This window comes from Somniosus microcephalus, chromosome 6 (assembly GCF_052327205.1).
Source record: "Somniosus microcephalus isolate GS21.2 chromosome 6, FLI_Smic_1.0, whole genome shotgun sequence".
In the NCBI taxonomy this organism is placed as follows: domain Eukaryota; kingdom Metazoa; phylum Chordata; class Chondrichthyes; order Squaliformes; family Somniosidae; genus Somniosus; species Somniosus microcephalus.
This window is the reverse complement of record NC_140992.1, coordinates 194,721,995-194,748,187: the sequence shown is the minus strand read 5'-3', so window position 1 is coordinate 194,748,187 and position 26,193 is coordinate 194,721,995. Positions and strand designations below refer to the sequence as shown.

Here is a 26,193-nt window from a genome sequence, read left to right as displayed (position 1 = left end):
CCTGGTATAAAGGCGGCTGCTCTGCAGTTCCCCAGGCATTCAGGACAGGTCGACCACTAGAGGCATGCCTTCGTTCTTTAGCTAATAAAAGCCTGTTTGTTACTCTCTTAACTTCCAGTCTTTCTCAGTAATTGATAGCGCATCACCCAGTCTCATCCTCTAAGGGACCAACGTTCACTTTAGCCACCCTTTTTCTTTTTATATAGCTGTAGAAACTCTTACTATCTGTTTTTATATTTTTTGCTAGTTTACTTTCATAATCTATCTTCCCTTTCTTAATTAATCTTTTAGTTATTGTTTGCTGGCTTTTAAATGCTTCCCAATCTTCTATCCTCCCACTAGATTTGGCTACTTTATATGCCCTTGTTTTCAGTCGGATACTATCCTTTATTACTTTACTAAGCCACGGATGGCTGTCTTTTCTTTTACTCCCTTTTTTCCTCAGTGGAATATATTTATCTTGAAAGATGTGAAATATCTCCTTGAATGTAGACCACTGCTCTTGTACCGTCTTACACTTTAATCTGTTTTCCCAGTCCACTTTAGTCAATTCTACTCTCATACCTTCATAGTCTCCTTTATTTAAGCTCAGTACGCTGGTTTGAGATCCAACTCTCTCACCCTCAAACTGAATTTGGAATTCAACCATATTATGGTCACTCATTCCAAGGGGATCCTTTACTAGGACATTTTTTATTAATCCTGTCTCATTACACAGGACCAGATCTAAGATTGCTTGCCCCCTGGTTGGTTCAGTTACATACTGCTCAAGGAACCCGTCCCATATACACTCTATGAACTCTTCCTCAAGGCTGCCATGCCCAATTTGATTAGTCCAGTCAATATGAAAGTTAAATTCCCCCATAATTATAGCTGTTCCCTTATTACAAGCCCCAACTATTTCCTGATTTATACTCCGACCAACAGAGTTGCAACTGTTAGGAGGCCTATAGACTACGCTCACTAGTGACTTTTTCCCCTTATTATTCCTTATCTCCACCCAAACTGTTTCACTATCCTGATCCTTTGACCCAATATCATTTCTGACCATTGCTGTGATTCCATCCTTGATTAACATAGCAACCCCACCTCCCTTTCCTTCCTGTCTGTCCTTCCTAATTGTCAAATACCCTTGTATGTTTAGTTCCCAGTCATGATCATCTTGCAGCCATGTTTCCGTAATGGCCACCAGATCATACCCATGTGTAGTTATTTGTACCGTCAACTCGTCTATTTTGTTACGAATGCTGCGTGCATTCAGATAAAGAACTTTCAAATATGTTTTCTGACAATTTATTCCTGCTTTTACCCCTTTTACTACTTTACCTTTATAATTATACATTCTGTCCCTTCCTGACACGCTCTGGTTTTTAATTCCCCCACTGCTACCTTGCTCTATTGCCTCCTCCGCTGTCATTTTTATTTTTCGCTCTCTTGAAACCTCCCCCCCACTAATTAGTTTAAAGCCCTCTCTACAGCCCTAGTTATTCGATTCGCCAGGATTCTAGTCCCAGCACTGGCCAAGTGAAGTCCGTCCCAACGGAACAGCTCTCTCCTGTCCCAGTACTGATGCCAGTGTCCCAGGAAGCAAAACCCATTTCTCCCACACCAGTCTTTGAGCCACGCATTTAACTCTCTAATTTTATTTACCCTAGCCAAATTTGCACGTGGCTCAGGTAGTAATCCAGAGATTATTACCCTTGTGGTTCTGCTTTTTAATTTGGCCCCTAACTGCTCAAACTCCCTCAGCAGAACCTCTTTCCTTGTCCTATCTATGTCATTGGTACCAACATGGACCACGACAACTGGATCCTCCCCCTCCCACTCCAAGTTTCTCTCCAGTCCAGAGGAGATGTCCTTAACCCTGGCACCGGGCAGGCAACACAGCCTTCGGGACTCTCGCTCTCGGCTGCAAAGAACCCTATCTATCCCCCTAACGATACTATCCCTTACCACTACAACATTTCTTTTAACTCCCCCCACTTGAATGGCCCCCCGCTCCACGGTGCTGTGGCCAGGTTGCTCATCCTCCCCGCAGTCCCCGTTCCCATCCTCACAGAGTAGGAGCCTCAAACCTGTTGGACAAGTGCAAGGGCTGCGGCTCCTCCAACACTACCTCCTGGATCCCCGTACCTGCCTCACTTCTAGTCACACCATCCTGTCCCTGGCCACGGACTACATCTGAATTAATTAATCTAATTGGTGTGACTACCTCGTGATACACAGAGTCCAGGTAACTCTCCCCCTCCCTGATGTGTCTCAGTGTTTGAAGCTCGGACTCCAGCTCTTCAACACGGAGCCGGAATTCCTCGAGCAGCCAGCACTTACTGCAAATGTGATCACCGTGAGCATCAATGGTGTCCACCAGCTCCCACATATTGCAGCAGCAACACATCACCTGCTCTCCCGTTCTATGTAATTAATTAAATTTATTAATATTTTTAAATACCCTCTGCCCCAATTCTAGATGATGACTATCACACCTTAGAAAGTATAAACCACAGAGTTTAAGTTTAAAAAGAGAGAAATACTCACCAACCAATCACTTACCTGCTTTCTGCTGACGTCACACTTCGATTATTTTTTACCTCTCCTTCCCTCTGAGTTCCGAGTTCGGAGACTGGTGTGCCTTACCTGGTCTCTGGAGCCTTTTATAGCCCCGCTGCTGCCGCTGAATTCCCGCCGATGCTCTGAGGCCTTACCTGGTCTCTGGAGCCTTTTATAGCCCCGCTGCTGCCGCTGAATTCCCGCCGACGCTTTGAGGCCTTACCTGGTCTCTGGAGCCTTTTATAGCCCCGCTGCTGCCGCTGAATTCCCGCCGACGCTCTGAGGCCTTACCTGGTCTCTGGAGCCTTTTATAGCCCCGCTGCTGCCGCTGAATTCCCGCCGACGCTCTGAGGCCTTACCTGGTCTCTGGAGCCTTTTATAGCCCCGCTGCCGCCGCTGAATTCCCGCCGACGCTCTGAGGCCTTACCTGGTCTCTGGAGCCTTTTATAGCCCCGCTGCCGCCGCTGAATTCCCGCCGACGCTCTGAGGCCTTACCTGGTCTCTGGAGCCTTTTATAGCCCCGCTGCCGCCGCTGAATTCCCGCCGACGCTCTGAGGTCTTACCTGGTCTCTGGAGCCTTTTATAGCCCCGCTGCCGCCGCTGAATTCCCGCCGACGCTCTGAGGTCTTACCTGGTCTCTGGAGCCTTTTATAGCCTTTTATACTGTAGTCTCCCCATGTACAGTAACTGGGTAATGGGGCTTTATACTGTAGTCTCCCCATGTATAGAAACTGGGTAACGGGGCTTTATACTGTAGTCTTCCCATGTATAGAAACTGGGTAATGGGGCTTTATACTGTAGTCTCTCCATGTACAGTAACTGTGGATAACGGGCTTTATACTGTAGTCTCCATGTACAGTAACTGGGTAACGGGGCTTTATACTGTAGTCTCTCCATGTACAGTAACTGTGGATAACGGGCTTTATACTGTAGTCTCCATGTACAGTAACTGGGTAACGAGGCTTTATACTGTAGTTTTCCCATGTACAGTAACTGTGTCAGGAGGGTTTATACTGTAGTCGCCCCATGTACAGTAACTGGGTAATGGGGCTTCATACTGTAGTCTCCCCATGTACAGAAACTGGGTAACGGGGCTTTATACTGTACTCTCCCCATGTCCAGTAACTGGGTAACGGGGCTTTATTCTGTAGTCTCCCCATGTACAGTAACTGTGGGTAACGGGGTTTTATACTGTAGTCTCCCTATGTAAATAACTGTGGGTAACGGGGTTTTATACTGTAGTCTCCCTATGTAAATAACTGTGGGTAACGGGGTTTTATACTGTAGTCTCCACATGTACAGTAACTGGGTAATGAGGCTTTATACTGTAGTTTCCCCATGTACAGTAACTGGGTAACGGCTTTATACTGTAGTCTCCCCGTGTACAGTAACTGTGGATAACGGGCTTTATACTGTAGTCTCCTCATGTACAGTAACTGGGTAACGAGGCTTTATACTGTAGTCTCGCCATGTACAGTAACTGGGTAACGGGCTTTATACTGTAGTCTCCCCATGTACAGTAACTGGATAACGGGCTTTATACTGTAGTCTCCCCATCTACAGTAACTGGGTAACGGGGCTTTATACTGTAGTCTCCCCATGTACAGTAACTGGGTAACGAGGCTTCATACTGTAGTCTCCCCATGTACAGAAACTGGGTAACGGGGCTTTATACTGTAGTCTCCACATGTACAGTAACTGGGTAACGAGGCTTTATACTGTAGTTTTCCCATGTACAGTAACTGTGGGTAACGAGGCTTTATGCTGTAGTCTCCCCATGTAAATAACTGTGGGTAACGGGGTTTTATACTGTAGTCTCCCTATGTAAATAACTGGGTAACGGGGTTTTATACTGTAGTCTCCACATGTACAGTAACTGGGTAATGAGGCTTTATACTGTAGTTTCCCCATGTACAGTAACTGGGTAACGGCTTTATACTGTAGTCTCCCCGTGTACAGTAACTGTGGATAACGGGCTTTATACTGTAGTCTCCTCATGTACAGTAACTGGGTAACGAGGCTTTATACTGTAGTCTCGCCATGTACAGTAACTGGGTAACGGGCTTTATACTGTAGTCTCCCCATGTACAGTAACTGGATAACGGGCTTTATACTGTAGTCTCCCCATCTACAGTAACTGGGTAACGGGGCTTTATACTGTAGTCTCCCCATGTACAGTAACTGGGTAACGAGGCTTTATCCTGTAATCTTCCCATGTACAGTAACTGGGTAACGGGGCTTTATACTGTAGTCTCCCCATTTACAGTTGTTGAGTCTGTGTGTCCCAGTTATGCTTATTATAAGTCACTGGACACAGACAAGAAGAATAACTTTAACAGGTCTTTACTATTCGGAGGTCAGGGCTGAACTGCCCTGCAAATCACTACACAACGTTTATATACCGGTGTGGTCACCACCGGTATTACAGTATACAGCAGCCAAGAGAAAGTAGTACATCTCTTAAGGTAGTTCTCTTAAGGTGGAACAGGTTACATACACCACAATCCTCCCTTTTTAGCTTAACAGTGTATATCCCCATTTAACATAACATAATAACATATATATATACAACTTCATGCAAAACAGTTCCAAGATTCAGTCTCTGAGGAGGCCTCCTGATCCAAGTTGGATAACGCCTTTCAGGGGTCTCTGATTCTCGTTGCTGGGGTGACTCATCTAGTTGATCTCTTATGGATTGGACATCATCATCAGGTACATTCACTTCTGAGGTAGATGCTTCAGGTTCACTAACTTCTTCCACGGTTGTCTCTGCCGTAACCATGGGTTCGACCCTTGTTCTCGATTCTACCAGTTGGTCAGCATGACGTCGTATTACATTTTCACCAATATCTACCGTGTACATCAGGGGTCCTTGTCTGGCCCGAATTGTTCCAGATTGCCATTTCTCATTTTTATAGTCCCGGGCTAACACTGGTTGTCCTATTTCGAAACTCCGAGTGGTCTTGTTATTTTTATGCTGGAACTGTTTGTTTTCGACTTCCCTCCGCACATTTGGTTTTAACAAGTCCAACCTGGACTGCAACCTCCTGTTATAGAACATCATGGCAGGACTTTGGTTTGTCACTGCATGAGTGGCGTTTCGATATGCCAGTAGGAAATTGTCCACCTTGTGTTGTAGTGGAATCTGATCTTCGCTCATGGCCTTTATTGCTTTTTTGAACGTTTGTACAAATCTCTCGGCCAACCCGTTGGTAGCCGGATGATATGGGGCAGAGGTATAATGTTTCACCCCATTCTTCTTCATGAATTTCTGGAATTCTTCTGACAAGAACTGCGGTCCGTTGTCTGAACATATTTGTTCTGGCAATCCATTTCTTGCAAATATCGTTCTTAGCACTGCGATCGTCTTTTCCGAGGTAGTGGTAGTCATCTTAATCACTTCTGGCCATTTAGAATGTGCGTCCACCGCAATTAAAAACATGGAGTCCATGAATGGACCAGCAAAGTCAATATGTACACGTTGCCATGGGGTTGAAGGCCATTCCCATGGATGCAGCGGTGCAATCGGAGGTGCATTTTGAACTTTTTGGCACCCTGAGCAGCTTTTCGTCAGATCCTCTATCTGTTGGTCGATACCCGGCCACCACACATAAGCCCTAGCAAGGCTTTTCATCTTGACTCCCCCCCCAGATGACCTTCATGCAGTTCCTTTAGAACTCTCTCTCTTAACTTAGGAGGAATAATCACCCTTGTTCCATACATCAATGTTCCTTGACAGACGGACAGCTGTTCTCGTCTTGCTGAGAATGCCGGTAACAGTGGATCACCATGTGCTGGCCATCCCTTCACTGTCAATTCGTAGACCCGGGACAGTGTCGGGTCGTTCCTGGTTTCTCTTTCAATACTTGCATTGGTGACTGGTAAACATTCGATGATGGTCGAGTGAAATAACTCAACAGGGTCAACCGTCGGTGCCTCCTCCGCTGTAGGTAGTGGCAGGCGCGACAGCCCATCAGCATTACCATGCTGCTTTGTACCTTTGAATTCAATCTGATATTGATGTGCCCCTAGGAAAAGGGACCATCTCTGGAGCCTCTGTGCTGTCATCACCGAAACACCCTTCTTAGGGTTAAAAATGGATACCAACGGCTGGTGGTCTGTCAGTAGCGTAAACTTTTGGCCCTGCAGGTAATGATTAAACTTCTTTACTCCCCACACAAGGCTGAGAGCCTCCCTATCTATCTGAGCATAGTTGCGCTCAGCGGAGGTCAATGATCTGGATGCGAACGCGACTGGCCTCTCCAAGCCATTTGGCAACTTGTGTGAGAGTACTGCCCCAATACCATATGGAGAAGCATCACAAGCCAAACGAATAGGCAGCGTTGGGTTGAAGTGAGCCAACACTTCCTCTGAGGTGATCAATGCCTTGCTTTTGCAAAAGGCCCTCTTACAGTCCTCGCTCCACTTCCATGGTACTCCCTTCTGCAAAAGAGCGTTCAGCGGGTGCAGCACCGTGGATAAATTTGGCAGAAACTTATGGTAATAGTTAATCAACCCTAGGAACGACCTCAACTGGGATACATTATCCGGAGCGGGAGCCTTCACAACAGCTTCGATCTTGTCAGGAGACTTATGAAGCCCCTCCTGGTCAATGACATGACCACAGTACGAGATCCGCTTCTGAAAGAACTCACATTTCTGGCGATTAACTCGAAGTCCATATTCTTTCAATCTGGTGAGCACCAGTTCCAAATTTGCAAGATGTTCCTCATCATCATCTCCTGTAATCAGAATATCGTCCAGGTAACATTGTGTGCCTGGAATTCCCTGTAATACCTGCTCCATGGCCCTCTGCCAAATTGCTGGAGCCGATGCCACTCCAAAAACCAGTCTATTATACCGATACAAGCCTCTATGCGTGTTGATCGTGAGATACTGGCGTGACTCTTCCTCAACTTCCATCTGTAAGTACGCCTGCGCCAGGTCTATCTTGGTGAAGTGTTTCCCGCCAGACAACGAAGCGAAGATATCCTCAATCCGCGGAAGCGGATATTGCACCGTGTGAAGCACCGGATTAACAGTGATCTTGAAATCTCCACAGATGCGAACCTTCCCCGGTTCCCCCGGCTTGTTGCTTGATGAACGCTTCATGACGGGAACAATGGGCGTGGCCCACTCACTCCAGTCCACCTTAGACAGTACTCCTGAACGTTCTAGCCCTTCCAGCTCAGCTTCCACAGCAGGTCGTATCGCATAAGGTACCGGTCTGGCTTTGAAAATTTCGGGTTTGCATGTTCTTCAACCTTGATGGTTGCCGTAATTCCTCTGTGTTCCCAGTCCCTGTTGGAACACCTCTTTAGCATCGTCCAATATTCTGGACAATCGTTTAGGTTTGACATCTTTTTTACCGGAATCTACCGTTAGTGCTTTTAAGGAATGCCAGTCCATATTTATTCTCCTGATCCACTCCCGTCCCAGTAGTGGTGGACCTCCCTCAGGTAGCACATATAAGTCCATTCCTCGGCTTTCTTTGCCCTTGTGGACCACCTTTACCTCTATCTTTCCGATGGGGTATACTCTTTGCCCCGTGTATGTTTTCAATACAATCTCCGTATCCCGTAGGGGAATATGTGGGAATAACCTTTTGTAACCTTGCTTATTCATGACCGTCAATGCCGATCCAGTGTCCAATTCCATCTTCACTTGGACTCCTGCTATCTGAAGTGTGACCCAGATAGTTTGGAGGTCTGCTTCATTACCCACATTGTGTACTCTTAGACAACCCAGTTCCTCACTGCTGGAGTCTGAATCTGACTTCTGTTCATCCGAACTGTTCTCTGTCACCTTGTGTACCTTTCTGCACTTTTCCTGCGGTGACTTTTTGTTGCTGGTCTTCTTTCCTGACCGGCATACTTTAGCTATGTGACCAAGCCTGCCACATTTTCTGCATTCCTGATTTTTGAACCAGCACTGGTTCTGATCGTGCGTTGTCTTTCCACAACGATAACACTTTACTGCACCCAAGGCCATTTGATTGGTGCTGAGTTCCGATGACCTTAGCTGCATTTCCGCAGTGCCTCTCGCTGCGGCTTCGTGCGATGCTGCAATAGTGACAGCTTTATCAAGCGTAAGATCATTCTCCTCTAGCAGCCGCTTTTGTGTTCCTTCTTTTAACAATCCACACACAAATTTATCTCTCAGCGCATCTGCTAGTCCTGTTCCAAACTGACAGTACTTTGATAGCTTACGCAGCTCAATTAAGAATTCAGCGTTGCTTTCTTCTTTCAGCTGCGTTCTTCTGTAAAATTTAAATCGTTCCGCGATCAGCAGCGGCGTGGGGTTTAAATGATTTTTCAGGACAGTAACAATATTCGCGAAAGTCTGATCCGCCGGTTTATCTGGTGATACAAGGTGCTTCAATAGCCCGTACGTCTTCGCACCCATTGAGTTTAATAAGGTTAGTGCTTTCTTATCATCTGGTACCTCATTTGCTTTACAATAAACTTCCATGCGTTCTACATACGTGGCCCAATCTTCGACATCGCTATCAAAAGCATTGATGTTACCATGTTTAGGCATCCTTGCAAGTTTCTTTAAATTTTCTTTTTCCCAAAATGGCGGCTTCCCGCGCTTGTCTTCTTCCCCCGCCTACTAAAATGGCGGCTTCCCGCGCTTGGCGGTTTTTCCCGCGCTCGTCTTCTTCCCCCGCCGACTACAATGGCGGCTTCCCGCGTTTGCCTTCTTCCCCCGCTGGCTGCAATGGCGATTGCCGTGCTGCTGCCGTTCTCGCCTCCCTAGCGGTGCTCAATTCTCCGACGCTACTCTTTGCTCCCCCGCGGGTCCCGTGGGCATTCACGCTTCCCCTGCTGTTGCGCCTCTCAGCCCCGCTTGCAGGCCGGTCCTTTACACCGGCTGCGGTTGAGTTCTCCGCGGTTCTCGTGGCCTTAACGCTGCCCCAGTCGCTGCGCCTCTCGGCCCCGATTTCAGCCCGGCCCTTTTCACCGGCCGCGGTCGAGTTCTCCGCCCTTTTTCCTCCGTTTTCCCTCCCCTACTCCACAGCCAACGCGGCCGACTTTCTGCTCGTGTCGCTGATCGGCTTACCCACCACCGTGGTAGAAGGGATGATCACTGCCTGTCGTTGATGGAGGGCTTCGTGGTCAGAATTTTTCTTTTTAACCCGGGTTCTCGATGCCTCCCGTGCGATGTGGTGCTCAGCAGGATGATGAGGACGGATGCCTCTTCTCGACGCCCGTTCTGAGGACGAAGCTGCCTTGGATGTAAAACTGCCGCAGGGTAAGATCGGACTCGTCGCCACTGTTGAGTCTGTGTGTCCCAGTTATGCTTATTATAAATCACTGGACACAGACAACAAGAATAACTTTAACAGGTCAGGGCTGAACTGCCCAGCAAATCACTACACAACGTTTATATACCGGTGTGGTCACCACCGGTATTACAGTATACAGCAGCCAAGAGAAAGTAGTACATCTCTTAAGGTAGTTCTCTTAAGGTGGAACAGGTTACATACACCACAACAGTAACTGTGGGTAACGGGCTTTCTACTGTAGTCTCCCCATGTACAGTAACTGGGTAACGAGGCTTTATACTGTAGTTTCCCCATGTACAGTAACTGTGGGTAACGGGGCTTTATACTGTAGTCTCCCCATGTACAGAAACTGGGTAACGGGGCTTTATACTGTAGTCTCCCCATGTACAGTAACTGGGTAATGGGGCTTTATACTGTAGTCTCCCCATGTACAGTAACTGGGTAACGGGGCTTTATACTGTAGTTTCCCCATGTACAGTAACTGTGGGTAACGGGGCTTTATCCTGTAGTCTCCCCATGTACAGAAACTGGGTAACGGGGCTTTATACTGTAGTCTCCCCATGTACAGTAACTGGGTAATGGGGCTTTATACTGTAGTCTCCCCATGTACAGTAACTGTGGATAACGGGGCTTCATACTGTAGTCTCCCCATGTACAGTAACTGGGTAACGGGGCTTTATACTGTTGTCTCCCCATGTACAGTAACTGGGTAATGGGGCTTTATCCTGAAGTCTCTCCGTGTACAGAAACTGTGGGTAACGCGGCTTTATACTGTACTCTCCCCATGTCCAGTAACTGGGTAACGGGGCTTTATACTGTAGTCTCCCCATGTACAGTAACTGTGGGTAACGAGGCTTTATACTGTAGTCTCCCCATGTACAGTACCTGGGTAACGGGGCTTTATACTGTCGTCTCCCCATGTACAGTAACTGGGTAATGGGGCTTTATACTGTAGTCTCCCCATGTACAGTAACTGTGGGTAACGGGCTTTCTACTGTAGTCTCCCCATGTACAGTAACTGGGTAACGAGGCTTTATACTGTAGTTTCCCCATGTACAGTAACTGTGGGTAACGGGGCTTCATATTGTAGTCTCCCCATGTACAGAAACTGGGTAATGGGGCTTTATACTGTAGTGTCCCTGTGTACAGTAACTGGGTAACGGGGCTTTATACTGTAGTCTCCGCATGTACAGTAACTGGGTAATGGGGCTTTATACTGTAGTGTCCCCATGTACAGTAACTGGGTAACGGGGCTTTATACTGTAGTCTCCCCATGTACAGAAACTGGGTAACGGGGCTTTATACTGTAGTCTCCCCATGTACAGAAACTGTGTGTAATGGGCTTTATAGTGTCGTCTCCCCATGTACAGTATCTGTGGGTAACGGGCTTTCTACCATAGTCTCCTCATTTACAGTAACTGGGCAACGAAGCTTTATACTGTAGTCTCCCCATGTACAGTAACTGGGTAACAAGGATTTATACTGTAGTCTCCCCATGTACAGTAACTAACGGGGATATATACTGTAGTCTCCCCATGTACAGTAACTGTGGGTAACGGGGCTTTATATAGTAATCGCCCCATGTACAGTAACTGGCTAATGGGGCTTTATACTGTAGTGTCCCCATGTACAGTAACTGGGTAACGGGGCTTTATACTGTAGTCTCCCCATGTACAGTAACTGTAACGGGGCTTTATACTGTAGCCTCCCCACGTACAGTAACTGGGTAACGAGGCTTTATACTGTAGTCTCCCCATGTACAGTAACTGGGTAACGAGGCTTTATACTGTAGTTTTCCCATGTATAGTAACTCTGGGTAACGAGGCTTTATACTGTAGTCTCCCCATGTACAGTACCTGGGTAATGGGACTTTATACTGTCGTCTCCCCATGTACAGTAACTGGGTAATGGGGCTTTATACTGTAGTCTCCCCATGTACAGTAACTGGGTAACGGGGCTTTATACTGTAGTCTCCCCATGTACCGTAACTGGGTAACGAGGCTTTATACTGTCGTCTCCCCATGTACAGTAACTGGGTGATGCGCCATCAATAACTGCAGAAGTCTAAGAGTTAAACTTATAACAAGTAGGCTTTTATTAACAAAAGAATACGAGCATGCCTCTGCTGGTAGACCGATCCTTAAAGCCAGGGGGACTGGAGGTCAATCACCTTTATACCTGGGCTTAGGGGTGGAGCCAGGGGTGGAGCCAGCTGAGGCATGCCCGGACATGTTCTGTACAGGCAGGGGATAGCGAACGGGAAACGGGAGTACTCGTCAATGATGTTGAGGAAGTACGTGTTGCGGTCAGAGGAGGGGAGGGGCCCTTTAAAATCTACGCTTAGGCGCTCGAAGGGGCGGGTGGCTTTTATCAGGTGCGCCCTGTCTGGCCTATAAAAGTGCGGTTTGCATTCGGCACAGACTTGGCAGTTCCTGGTCATGGTCCTGACCTCCTCGATGGAGTAAGGCAGGTTGCGGGCCTTAATGAAGTGGAAAAACCTGGTGACCCCCGGGTGGCAGAGATCGTTGTGGAGGGCCCGTAGCCTATCGACCTGTGCGTTGGCACATGTTCCACGGGATAGGGCATCCAGGGGCCCATTAAGTTTCCCGGGCCGGTGTAAGATATCATAATTGTAGGTGGATAATTCGATCCTCCACCGCAATATCTTGTCGTTTTTGATTTTGCCCCTCTGCTTATTATTGAACATAAATGCTACTGATCGTTGGTCAGTGAGCAGGGTGAAGCGTTTACCGGCCAGGTAATGCCTCCAATGCCGTACAGCCTCCACTATAGCCTGGGCCTCCTTTTTGACTGAGGAGTGTCTAATTTCGGGGCCCTGGAGGGTTCGTGAAAAGAAGGCCACGGGTCTCCCCGCCTGGTTAAGGGTTGCGGCGAGGGCGAAGTCAGACGCATCGCTCTCCACTTGGAAAGGGATGGACTCGTCCACGGCGTGCATTGTAGCCTTTGCAATGTCCTCTTTTATGCGGGTGAAGGCTGCACGGGCCTCTGCCACCAGGGGGAAGGAGGTTGACTTGATAAGGGGCCGGGCTTTGTCCGCGTAATTGGGCACCCATTGGGCGTAATAAGCGAAAAACCCCAGACATCTCTTCAGGGCTTTGAGGCAGTGAGGCAGGGGTAGTTCCAGAAGGGGGCGCATTCGGTCGGGGTCGGGGCCGATGACTCCGTTTCCCACTACACAGCCAAGGATAGCGAGGCGGGTGGTGCGAAACATACACTTTTCTTTGTTGTATGTCAAATTTAAGCGCTGGGCTGTTCGGAGGAATTTTTCTAGATTGGCGTCATGGCCCTGCTGGTCATGGCCGCAGATGGTGACATTGTCCAGGTAGGGAAAAGTGGCCTGCAGCGCGTTCTGGTCAACCATCCGGTCCATCTCCCTTTGGAAGACTGAGACCCCGTTGGTGACGCCGAAGGGGACTCTGAGGAAGTGGTAGAGGCGACCGTTTGCCTCAAAGGCAGTATACTGGCGGTCTTCAGGCCTGATAGGGAGTTGGTGGTATGCCGACTTCAGGTCAATGGTAGAGAATACCCGGTACTGTGCAATCTGATTGACCATATCAGATATGTGGGGAAGTGGGTATGCGTCTAATTGGGTATACCTATTGATTGTTTGACTGTAGTCAATGACCAGGCGCTATTTCTCGCCAGTCTTCACGACCACTACTTGGGCTCGCCATGGGCTGGTGCTGCCCTCGATAATTCCCTCCCGCAGGAGTCTCTCTACTGCTATTTTAATGAAGCTTCTATCCCCGGCACTGTACCGCCTGCTTTTTGTTGCGATGGGCTTGCAGTCGTGGGCGAGATTAGCAAACAACGGGGGGGGGGGGCTGACTTTCAGGGTGGATAGGCTGCATATTGTGCGCGGCGGTTGTTTTAAATTTTGCCGGCTGCCGACTGTAAGTGGGGGCAGGGGCCTGCCGTACGCCATCGTGACACTCTCTAGGTGGCACTGGAAATCCAGTCCCAGTAGCACAGCAGCGCAGAGCTGTGGCAGGACAAGGAGTTTAAAGTCTTTGTACTCTGTGCCCATTACTGTCAGGGTCGCTGCACAGTAGCCGCCGACGTCCGCCGTATGGGACTTGGAGGCCATAGAGACCCGGTGGCGCGTGGGCATGACTGATAGGGAGTAGCGTCGCACCGTGTCGGGGTGGATAAAGCTCTCCGTGCTCCCGCAGTCAAATAGACAGTTTGTTGCGTGACTGTTTACCTTGATGTCCATCGTGGACCTGGCCAGTTGGTGAGGCCTGGATTGGTCCAGGATGATGGAGGCCATCGTTGAGGTCGGTGGGTCGCTGTTGTACTCGCGCGAGGCAGTGGGGGAGTCAGGGGCCTGGTCCCAAAGTGACGTCCAAGATGGCAGCCCGCACGGCTCACACGCGGCTGGTGGTGTCCAAGATGGCGACCTGCACGGCTCACACGCGGCGCTGCTAGAGTTGGTCGGTTTCGCCCTGCACACTTTGGCATAGTGCCCCTTCTTTCCGCATTTGGAGCAGATCGCGTCCTTCGCCGGGCAGTGTTGTCTGGGGTGCTTGGCCTGGCCACAGAAATAGCACTTTGAGCCTCTGGACATCGCAGCTGTAGTTGGGCTGCAGGTGGGCGGTGGTGGCCTGGCGCAGGCCTGTGGCCTTACCGTGTCCCAAGATGGCGGCCCCCGCGACATCCACGGGGCGGGGAGGGCCGTATGGTCGGGGGGGTAGGCATCCATGTTTCGGAGGGCCACGTCCAGCGAGTTAGCAAGGGCCACAGCCTTCTGCAGGTTGAGCCCACTTTGCTCCAGCAGTCTCTGTCGAGTGTAGCTGGACCTGATGCCGGCGACGTAGGCGTCTCTGATTAGGTCATCAGTATTTTCCGCGGCCGTCACCGATTTGCACTTGCACTCCCGGCCGAGGACTCTCAGCGCCCGTAGGTATTCGTCACCCGATTCCCCGGGTCGCTGTTTGCGGGTAGCCAGGAGGTGTCTAGCGTAGACCTCGTTGATTGGCTTAGTATATTGTTCTTTTAGTATCGTGATAGCGGCCGTGTAGGATACAGCGTCTCGGATAATCGAATATACTTGGTGGCTCACCCGTGAGTTCAGTACTAGCAGTTTGTCGGCTTCGGTCCTGACGGTAGTGTTGGAGGCCTGCAGGAATGCTTCGAAGCAGCTCAGCCAGTGCTCGAAGTTATTTGATGCATCCGCCGTTTGAGGGTCCAGTTCCAGGCGTTCCGGTTTCAGGATTTGCTCCATTTCAAAACCTTTTGTTAATAAAATTGATGTGCCATCAATAACTGCAGAAGACTAAGAGTTAAACTTATAACAAGTAGGCTTTTATTAACAAAAGAATACGAGCATGCCTCTGCTGGTAGACCGATCCTTAAAGCCAGGGGGACTGGAGGTCAATCACCTTTATACCTGGGCTTAGGGGTGGAGCCAGGGGCGGAGCCAGCTGAGGCATGCCCAGACATGTTCTGTACAGGCAGATTAGTGGTTTACCACACTGGATAACGAGGTTTTATACTGTAGTCTCCCCATGTACCGTAACTGGGTAACGAGGCTTTATACTGTCGTCTCCCCATGTACAGTAACTGGGTAACGAGGCTTTATACTGTAGTTTCCCCATGTACAGTAACTGTGGGTAACGAGGCTTTATACTGTAGTCTCCCCATGTAGAGTACCTGGGTAATGGGGCTTTATACTGTAGTCTCCCCATGTACAGTAACTGGGTAACGGAGCTTTATACTGTAGTCTCCCCATGTACAGTAACTGAGTAACGGGGCTTTATACTGTAGTCTCCCCATGTATAGTAACTGGGTAACGGGGCTTTATACTGTAGTCTCCCCATGTACAGTAACTGGGTAACGGGGCTTTATACTGTAGTCTCCCCATGTACAGTAACTGTGGGTAACGGGGCTTTATACTGTAGTCTCCCCAGGGTCAGTAACTGGGTAACGGGGCTTTATACTGTAGTCTCCCCATGTACAGTAACTGTGGGTAACGGGGCTTTATACTGTACTGTAGTATCATAAACAAAAGACTTATAAACTTCCTTGAGGAGCACAATGTCTTGAGTAAAAGCCAAATTGGATTCCTGCCAAACTATAGAACATCAGATCATATCTTCACCCTACAGACCCTAATTGACAAACACGTTCATCAAAACAAAAGCAAAATCTACGCATGCTTTATAGATTTCCAGAAGGCTTTCGATTCCATCTGGCACGACGGTTTATTCCTGAAACTTATCGAAAGCGGGGTAGGGGGAAAAACATATGATGTAATTAAATCAATGTATACAAACAACAAATGTGCAGTTAAAATTGGAGACAAACAAACAAAATACTTCCCACAGGGGCGGGGGGTGACGCAGGGCTCGCCAATCTCACCGACACTCTTTAATATTTACATAAATGAATTGGCAAAACTACTTGAACAATCTACAGCAGCCGGCCTCACCCTATATGAATCCAAGGTTAAATTCCTCCTCTATGCAGATGACCTGGTTCTGCTGTCACCAACTAAGGAGGGTCTACAGCAGAACCTGGATCTGCTGGAGTCGTTCTGCTAGACCTGGGCCCTGACAATAAATCCCCAAAAAACCAAAGTCCTTGTGTTCCAGCAAAGATCCAGACATCAGGGACCCAAAATAAATTTCACACTAGGAACAACCAAAATTGAACAAACCACTAACTACACATACTTGGGCTTAAAAATCAATTCTACGGGAAATTTTCATCTGGCTGTGAATGAACTGAAAGAGAAAGCAAGAAGGGCTTTCTATGCCATTAAAAAATCAATCCAAATAGAAATCCCAATTAGCATTTGGCTCAAAATTTTCAAATCAGTAATTGAACCAATTGCACTCTGTGGCAGTGAGGTGTGGGGACCGCTAACACAACAAGAATTTGCAAAATGGGACAAACCTCCAATTGAGATCCTACATGCAGAATTCTGTAAAAGTATCCTCCGGACTCAAAGGAAAACCATAAACAATGCATGCAGGGCAGAACTAGGCCAATATCCATTAATAATCACTATCCAAAAAAGAGCCACCAAATTTTGGAAACACCTAGAAATGAGCAACCCCCAATGCTATCATTACGAAGCCCTGAAATGCCAAGAGAGGACCATAAAGAAGAATACCCTCAGTCAACTAGTCCCGGGACTCAGTGAAGTAACTACCAACACTACTAACAATAACCAGCCCCAGGACAGTGACAGCGTAACACAAAGAATTCGACCCAACACAATCGTCGCTAAGCAAAAGGAAAAATATCTGTCATATTGGGCAGAAACAACAAAAACCCAAAGCAAACTCAATTGCTATTTGGCCCTAAACAGACAATACAACATGGCTGATTACCTGACCAGGGTAAAGGATAGCAAAATGAGAAAAACCTTGACAATGTACAGACTTAGTGAACATAGCCTGGTGATCGAGAAAGGTAGACACAGGCAGACCCGGCTACCAAGAGAGGACAGGATATGCTCTCACTGCAGTCAGGGAATGGTGGAGACAGAGATGCACTTCCTCACAGCGTGTAGAAAATATCAGGGCATAAGGGAGAATTTCTACCCAAAATTCACAAAAGTATGCCCGGAATTCAGAAATTTGAATGACGACCAAAAACTCCCATACCTACTAGGGGAAGAGAGAAATTGTGTAACCTTAGCTTGCCATAAACAGAGGGACAACCACTAAATATAAGAAAAGAGTATATAAAAATTATATGAATGTATATTTATACACTCAGGGATATATCTGTTTGTACACTGTATGGATAGATCTGTATTTTTGTGTACAACCATGAATGTTTTTCGATGCTTTGGCAACATAAGATGTACCTTGTCATGCCAATAAAGCGATTTGAATTGAATTGAATTGAATTGAACTGTACTCTCCCCATGTACAGTAACTGTGGGTAATGGGGCTTTATACTGTAGTGCCCCCATGTACAGTAACTGTGGGTAACGAGGCTTTATACTGTAGTCTCCCCATGTACAGTAACTGGGTACCGGGGCTTTATACTGTAGTCTCCCCATGTACAGTAACTGGGTACCGGGGCTTTATACTGTAGTCTCTCCATGTACAGTAACTGGGTAACGAGGCTTTATAATGTAATCTCCCCATGTACAGTAACTGGGTAACGGGGCTTTATATTGTAGTCTCCCCATGTACAGTAACTGGATAACGAGGCTTTATACTACAGTCTCCCCATGTACAGTAAGTGGGTAACGGGGCTTTATGCTGTAGTCTCCCCATGCACAGTAACTGTGGGTAACGAGGCTTTATACTGTAGTCTCCCCATGCACAGTAACTGTGGGTAACGAGGCTTTATACTGTAGCCTCCCCATGCACAGTAACTGTGGGTAACGAGGCTTTATACTGTAGTCTCCCCATGCACAGTAACTGTGGGTAACCAGGCTTTATACTGTAGGATGCGACTGCTGCCAACCATGTTGAAGTAGTTGCGCATGCACAGTTTCAGTGTTTTTTTCGGTTGTGCACTAACTGAAAAGAAAATATTGTCGCCATTACAAAGTAATCACTTCCAGAGAGAAAGGATGGGAGTGTGTGGTGAAAAGAGATCGCTACTGCTGAACGCAGCCACGTCAGGAAAAGAAAATCTGTGCCAACAAAACACAGTAGAAGTCCATTTTTATTCATTTTCTTCTCCTTTCCCTTCACACGGAGCTTGCGCACTGTATAAATAAACCTCCGCAGCCCTCCCCCCGCAAAAATATTCTACATTAATACTTAAACCAACGCACGCTATTATTATACATTATTAAACCACCCCATAGCTCCATAGATTTAGGCCTGCGATATGACTATTATTATACATTCATACTTTAACCACCACAGATTTATCTGCGGAACGTTTCCGGTCGTTGGCAGCAGCTTCCGGTTCATTGGCAGCAGTCACTCCGTATACTATAATCTCCCCATGTACATTAACTGTGTGGGTAGCGGGGCTTTACACTGTAGCCACCCCACCCACAGCAACTGTAGAGTAAGCGGTCACAATGTGTGGGTAGTGGGGCAGTATACAGTAGCCAGCCACCCACAGTGTACAGTAACTGCCCCCTCTTCTCCTTGTATCATAAGCGGTGCTGTTTTTTGATAAAATGCCTGTGACCTCATTTCCCCCCCCCCCACTAATATTTATTTTAAATCTGTAACAATCCTCAAATGATTACACGTTACAGCAGACACAATTCAATCTGCTTTGTTTTTGTAAAGTGGAAGTTTGCTGGATATAATCTGTATTGCTCTAAGCTGCAGGTAACATTACCCTTAAATTTCTGTAATAAACTTGATGCTTGAAAAAGTGTTTTCCTTCTTTTGTCTCAACCCCGCCCCCCCAACCTCCCAGACAATGCTAGTGTGCAGCTGAATGCTTGGAGTGTTTGAGAGCGAGTGGCCAGGGATAAACCAGCCTCTTCTCTCCCTCCCTGTGAGGAAAGCACTGTCACTTTGGCTTGACTAGAATTTGGAAGTTGTTGTATCCTTGTTGTACCATTTGTGTATTGACATGACGTTGTACTTTTAAAAAAAAATTAAATGTCGATTTTAGTCACAGCAAGGCTGGAGCTTTAATATAGCAGCCTGTAATATACACAGGAGAGTACGTGTGAAGAAGGTGAAGGGAACCAGTAACGCATAGCAGGAATGGGAAAGTGAGCACCTTAGTAATGTATTGGGGAATGAGCAGTCATCTACAGGTTAACTTAGTAATGTCACAAGTTGGACATGCCTTCTAATCCTGCATCATATCCCTTAGTATTGCAATGGTAAGAAAAATAAATGTCCTCACTCTGTCCACGCTTAATACTGGGCATCTCAGCCAGTTCAAGGCAATCAACATAAATTGCTTGATGTTTGATTGTCATCTGAAGCTCTCCCATTAGATCCTAGTCTCTACCTCATTGCTGGACATCTGGTATTCTAAATATAAACCATGTGTTTCGTTCAATTAGATTACAAGCTGTAAGGACTCCCAGGTATCCATTAATCTGTTTGAAAGTCAGCTAAACTCTTCAATTAGATTACAGCTGCTGAATCACTGAAAACCATATGTTAACAGATGAATGTTACACTTTTTAGAGTTAACTGGCCCATTTTTCTTTATCTTTCTATCAGGTCATCTTATGCAGATATGCTACATGACAAAGACAGGGTAAGCATTTGATACAAAGTGAAGCACGTGTTTATTGATTTTGAATATGTATTCGTTTAGAGGTTATAGGGCGTCCCACTTTCTCATACTGTACAGGATTCAATCAGGGTCACTGGGCTGCAATTAGGAGCAGGATCCTTAGCCCATTTTCCCTGCCTAACCCAGGGCGCGGAGACCGATTATAGTGGCTCATTATTGCACTGGCTGCGAACACGGCACAGATCAAGAATTGAGTTTTGATTTTAAACTTGAACAAGCTGTGTGCTATTTACCTAGAGCCTAGGTTATGAAGGGACCTTGTCTGAACTGCAGAAGATGAACAGTACTGAAGAGTAGCCAGGTCTCTGAGCATATTTTCATAGTTAAAAGTGAACGCTCTTGCAGCTCTTAGTGGACTGCTTCAGAGTAACATTGACGGAGGCCTGGATTGCCATCTGCTCCTTGTGGGCACCTGGGAGACATGATTAGGTAAAAGGAGGAAAAATAACAAAAGGAGGGAGGGTTAGAGAAAACGTCTGTTATATTATTTGTGCTGAGTGGGGAATCGTGATATGTTTGAACCACTTTAGTGCAGCAGATGCTTAATCCCATGAAATTGTATTTTGCAGAATGAGAAATACCACAGTGGAATCCGGGCTGCGGTCCGCAGGGTGAAGGAGCGAGGTCAGAGGGCAATTGTCCTGGACATTGGAACTGGGACAGGGCTGCTGTCCATGATGGCAGTGAGGGCTGGTGCAGATTACTGTTATGCAATCGAGGTGAGATTTCAGGGGGCTCCAGGGATGCGTTATGCTCCAGATTTTCATTGTTGTTGTATTTGAGTTTATATACTTCAGTAAAAAAAATTCCTGAGACTTGTTGACTCTCTAAAAACTGAGTCTTATGGTTTTGAACACCAGATGAACAAGCTTACAACAACAGTTTAGTTTAATAACTTTACTGAACAGCACTACACAATACAGCACACTATATACAGTAGTTACCCAATCCAGGAACAGAAGTTCAGTGGTTTCAGTGTGCTATCTTCTCGAGTCTGTTCCAGCAATCAGCGACTATGCTACCTACTTATATCCCCAACTAGCTTTGCTCCAACCATAACCACAATGCCACCTGGTTATTGCACAAAGGTACTGTTCACTTGTCTTACTTGCATACAAAGCCTATCTGTTAATACACAACTGAAACAGATACAATAATGGACATTAGGTTATTATCAGACCCACACGCATATGCGGTTTAACTGGTATAAGGAATCAGTAATTTTCCATCATAGCAAAAATGTATGACAGTACAGCAACATACTGGCTACTTTAACAGAGCTCATGGATGCAGCTAATTGTAGTGCCCTGGCTAAGTTCAGCTAACTGAGCGCAAACCAAGGACGTTGAACCTGAGGATAGGGCTTGTGGTTGTGGCTGTGAAAGAATTGGCCTCGTTAGTGCCAGAATTAACTGAATGTGGAAACGGTCTGTTGGTTGCATGTGTTGGATATGTCACTTTGATGGATTGGCTCTGAACCCTCCCTCTATCTCAGACACCTAACAATTGCAAAGGTTATTTAAGTTACTAGTTATTTGTATTTGTGGGTTAGATTTTTACTGAAGCTGTATGTTTCACACAATATCTTGCCTCTTTGCTCACAACCTGACATAGACACTGGAGGGAAACTGCTGCTTGTTTGTCTGCTATTTGGTGCAGGCAGCCACAGAGAGGCACAATATAGTGTAAGGGGATTGGAGGGGACAATTTAGCTCATGTCGTGTGATCTCTCTGTTGTCATTCCCCCAGGTTTTTAAGCCAATGGCTGATGTTGCTGTGAAGATTGTGGATAAAAACGGATTCAGCAACAAAATTAAAGTCATCAACAAACACTCGACTGAGGTGACAGTGGGGCCAGGTAAGGCACCTGGAGTGGGCAGGGTAGATGGAGGCTATTGATGGGAAAGACTGAGGCAGTGGAGTAACTATTGAGTTTCAGGTTTCAGTGAAACAGTTACTTGCATTGCTGGGTTAGCGGTGTGTCTTGCTGTTTGGCTGGAATGACATGTAATCAGCACTGTGACAACTGGTACAGCTGCTTTTAAACAGTATCTTAAATATAGTGGAACCTGATTTCTAACATCCCTCTAATAACAGATCACCTGTCGTATACAATCACAATATTGTGGCAGGGATGTCGCTCCATGAGAGACCACTTGCTGAACGTAACCAGCCCCAGGCTCTAAATGGCCAGGTCCAATTGTTGGACTTGTAGTAATAACCAGAACATTCTCAGGAAGCTGTATTTACACAATGGGGTTTTGTTTGTAAAGTGGAGAAAAACTGAGAATACAGCATTGTGGGTGGAGTCTTATTTGCATATTGTCTTCAAAAGCCATGATTGAAAATCCATCCAAGTTGTTTCATGTTAAAGTGGAGATTCTGCTGCAAATGACAGTCCCAATTTCCCAAAGAGCCAGATTTGCTTGAAATCTGAGAAGCTCCAGCAGTTTGAATCCATTCCCTACAAACTAACCAGCTTGTTGCTAATAATTAGTTTGTGCTAAGTATTGAGATGCCCACCGTTGATGGAAGTTGCAAGCGCTAGTGTTAGAGAGGCCACTGACAGAGAGAAGCAATCAACTCATAAGTTAGTTCTGACTGCCGAGGACAGAACAGTTCCTGAAAGGTCTGAAACTGCTGAAATAATAATCATAGTACAGGATGCTAACAAGAACCAGCCTGTTTTCCTGCAGTTGGGTTTAGAGAATGCCCCCAAAGGAACTTTGCTGATCTCAAAACATACCAGTGGGGAGATAATGTACTCTTTCAGTAGCCGTACTCCTGTTAAAAGTCTGTGAAGTGCTTTAACAACATAGATTGTATTACTTTGTGTACATTCATTTCCAGGGTCAATTCATGCAGTGTCTTTACATTGACAAATCCATGTTTAATGGAAGCCTTATTTAGCAGACTCTGTCCTATGCATCTTCCTCACAGTGGTTTCCATTCTGTAGATGGTGACATGTCATGTCGAGCGAACATCCTGGTCACAGAACTGTTTGATACCGAACTTATTGGAGAGGGCGCGCTGCCAAGTTACGAGCATGCTCACAAGTACCTTGTCCAGGTGAGTTAGTGCTTGAGGGTATGGGGGCTTGGTGCATTGTGACTCCTATTCTAGGGCTCCTTACAGACCCTTGCTGTCCAGTTCTGGGAAGTACATTTAAGATACTTGATTCACAACAGTAAATATCTGTTCTTAATTAGATAGTTTCCACTAAGACTGATAATTATATAATCAGTTCTAACAAAGCAAGGTATTCTGTACATTTTAAGTCCTCTGTTTCCTTCTATCCCCACCAACCGTGGGCTGACAGGAAGAATGTGAGGCAGTTCCACACAGAGCCACAGTTTATGCACAGCTGGTGGAATCAGAGCGCATGTGGGCCTGGAACAAAGTGCTGCCGATTCACATCCAACTGGAGGGCGGCAAGGTCGAGAAGGTCATTATGCCGCCAAGGGACATGCAGGTGTGTGCTGGGTCCCCCTGTGTCTATGACATCCAGCTGAACCAGGTGACCAGGAACCACTTCACAGCCCTCACAGAGGTCATAGAGATATTCAGGTACAGTATGGCGTCTCCAGTGGAAACATGAGTACTTGTGGGTAGGGGTTGAGGAGTTCAAAATTCCTATCAATTGTCAGGTAGAAACGCATTTTCAGGAATTTATTTGTATTGCTGAAGGTGGGGCCGTTGGTGCTGGGGAATGGAACACTTTCCATTTCAGACATCCGGTATCAGCATAAAGTACTCCCAGCTTAGACAGACAACTGTCTCCAATCCCCTTGCACTATATTGTGCCTCTCTATGCTTTGCCCAATAGTGTGTGAACGGGGAGGGGTTGTGAGAGTGGGGAGCTGGTGTGGTGTCTTGGTTTTTTCATTCCATTGCTTAAGCTCACCTGAGAAAATAAATGGAGTTTTGACACAAATAAAACCTTGTTCTTTCTGCAGGGTGGATTTCAGTAAAGCAGTGAGCAGTTCTCCGGCCCGACACACTGTGCAGGTCCGAGCAACTGGCAGTGGACAGGCCCAGGTCGTACTGTCCTGGTGGGACATGGACATGGACCCTGAAGGGCATATCAAATGTACCATGGCACCATACTGGGCCCATCCAACTCCAAATAATATTCAGGTAAGGCAGCTTCCTGGTTCCTGTTCCATGAAATGTGTAGTTGACACCTGGAAATGTTGAGGAGCAGGGAATGGCAAAATCCATCTTTGGCTTGCTGTAAATCTGCGAAGGGGTCACTGAGAAGGAAATACGATAAATTGCAAAGAATGTAGATTCAAAAATACAGACTAGCATTTGAACACATTCCTCGAATATTGCCACGTGATGTTTTACGTCTACCTGAGGGGGCATTCGGGGCCTTGGTTTAAAGTCTCATCTGAAAGATGGCACCTCTGACAGTGTAGCACTCCCTCAGTACTGCACTGAATGTCAGCCTAGATTGTGTGCTCAAGTTTCCAGAGAGGGACTTGAACCCACAACCTTCCGACTCAGAGAGCATCATCAGACTCTGCTACAATGGCCCCTTCAGGCAAGGAGCCTGCTAGAACTTACTGTCTAGGCTTTTACATGAATAGTGACTGTTTGGCTGAGGTACTGAAGGGCAGCTGCCACTGCTGGAACTATATCTCTACATGAATTTCTGGAACAGAGGGGTTAGCAGAGGGATTTGTGAGGAGAGATGTTCTTTTTTGCTAACAGTAAGGTGAATGGAGTTGTTTAGCCACAAAGTGGCAAAACTCTAACCTGCTGTAATATGACTCATGAGAATAGGCTGTTTTAAAATATGTTTCACTTTGCATGTTGGATGGGAACCAATAACATTTGGTATTGACCCAGTTGTCCTCATATTTTTGATTTACAGTATCCAGAGAGTTCAGTTAAGCAGTGCTTGCTATTGAGAGCCCTTTACCATCTTTCACTTTCCTATGTTATTTAACTCTTCCATGTGCAGCTGGAAATGCTGATCTGTCACTTTGATTCATAATCGAGCCTTCGCGCCTATTTTATGTTTGACTCGACTGCTCTCTGAGTTCAAGGCTGGTTTGAAACTGTGCTTTTCTTGCTTGTGTTGACAGTGGCGGGATCACTGGATGCAGTGTGTGTACTTCTTACCCGAGGAGTTACCTGTTCAGGAGGGGGAGTGTCTACATATTTCAGTGATGCACGATGACTACTCTCTGTGGTATAAACTGCAACACAGCAGGTATGGAATGAGGAGTAATTGCTAAAGATACAGAAATTCTTGGTAATGCTGGGCAGAGTCAATACACACTGGGGATTATGGTTCCAATGTTTCTTTCCCTAAATGCACTTGCTCATTTGACACAGTTACGGAGGAGTCTAGTACATTGATGCCCTGACTGAGCTGTTCACTCTATAGTGTGTGTACAAAGTGTACTATCTGTGCATATACTCCATACTGTGTGTGCACAATGTACTGTCCAGCCTTAACTGTCTGTACTGTGCATGAATAGTGTACTGTCCAGACTTGCTCTCTGTTCTGTGCTGTTTGGGCTGTAATTTCTATCTTGTGCGTTTCCTTTATCTTCACTTAACTGGAAGAGTTCCATGGCTGGGAAAAACCAGGAGAGAAAAAATGAGAAGTAACATATCTGTTCATCTGGCTCTTTAACTTTGTGTTCCACAGTGATGAGTGTGAGGCTGAAGTGCTGAGTGAGCACCCCCTCTGCTCCTGCCAGGCCCATCTCATGTGCAACAGGCAGCGCTTTGGAGAACTAAATGACCAGCAAAGGAACGAGGCTTATACCGAGGCCCTGAAAACAGTGAGTACCCTGAAATATTTCACTACATAAGCAGTTTAATGTTGGAATCGGTACACCGAAAGTGGCTAAGTTAGGTTAACTTGACATGAGCAGAAAACATTATAGGTAAGGTTACTATGGGACAAAGTACAACAATGAGGAAAAATCTGAGAGAGAAACCTTGAGACAAGGAACTTTTAAAAAATGAATTCCTGGGATCTGGGCGTTACTGGCAAGGCCAGCATTTATTGCTCATCCCTAATTGCCCTTGAGAAGCTGGTGGTGAGCCGTCTTCTTGAACTGCTGCAGTCCTTGAGGTGAAAGTACTCCCACAGTGCTGTTGGGAGGGAGTTCCAGGATTT

The 26,193-nt window shown here is 46.6% G+C and overlaps 1 protein-coding gene across 1 annotated transcript in view; it reads left to right on the top strand.

The window, feature by feature from the left end:
* prmt7 (protein arginine methyltransferase 7) overlaps nucleotides 1-26,193 on the top strand; it is an 85,501-nt gene that overhangs the window by 8,104 nt on the left and 51,204 nt on the right. Inside the window, exons 2-9 of the mRNA XM_085991146.1 lie at nucleotides 19,975-20,011; nucleotides 20,620-20,769; nucleotides 21,800-21,908; nucleotides 23,008-23,120; nucleotides 23,371-23,618; nucleotides 24,008-24,188; nucleotides 25,145-25,272; nucleotides 25,717-25,852. Coding sequence (XP_085847272.1) covers nucleotides 19,975-20,011; nucleotides 20,620-20,769; nucleotides 21,800-21,908; nucleotides 23,008-23,120; nucleotides 23,371-23,618; nucleotides 24,008-24,188; nucleotides 25,145-25,272; nucleotides 25,717-25,852 — 1,102 coding nt within the window. The remainder of the gene's footprint in view (nucleotides 1-19,974; nucleotides 20,012-20,619; nucleotides 20,770-21,799; nucleotides 21,909-23,007; nucleotides 23,121-23,370; nucleotides 23,619-24,007; nucleotides 24,189-25,144; nucleotides 25,273-25,716; nucleotides 25,853-26,193) is intronic.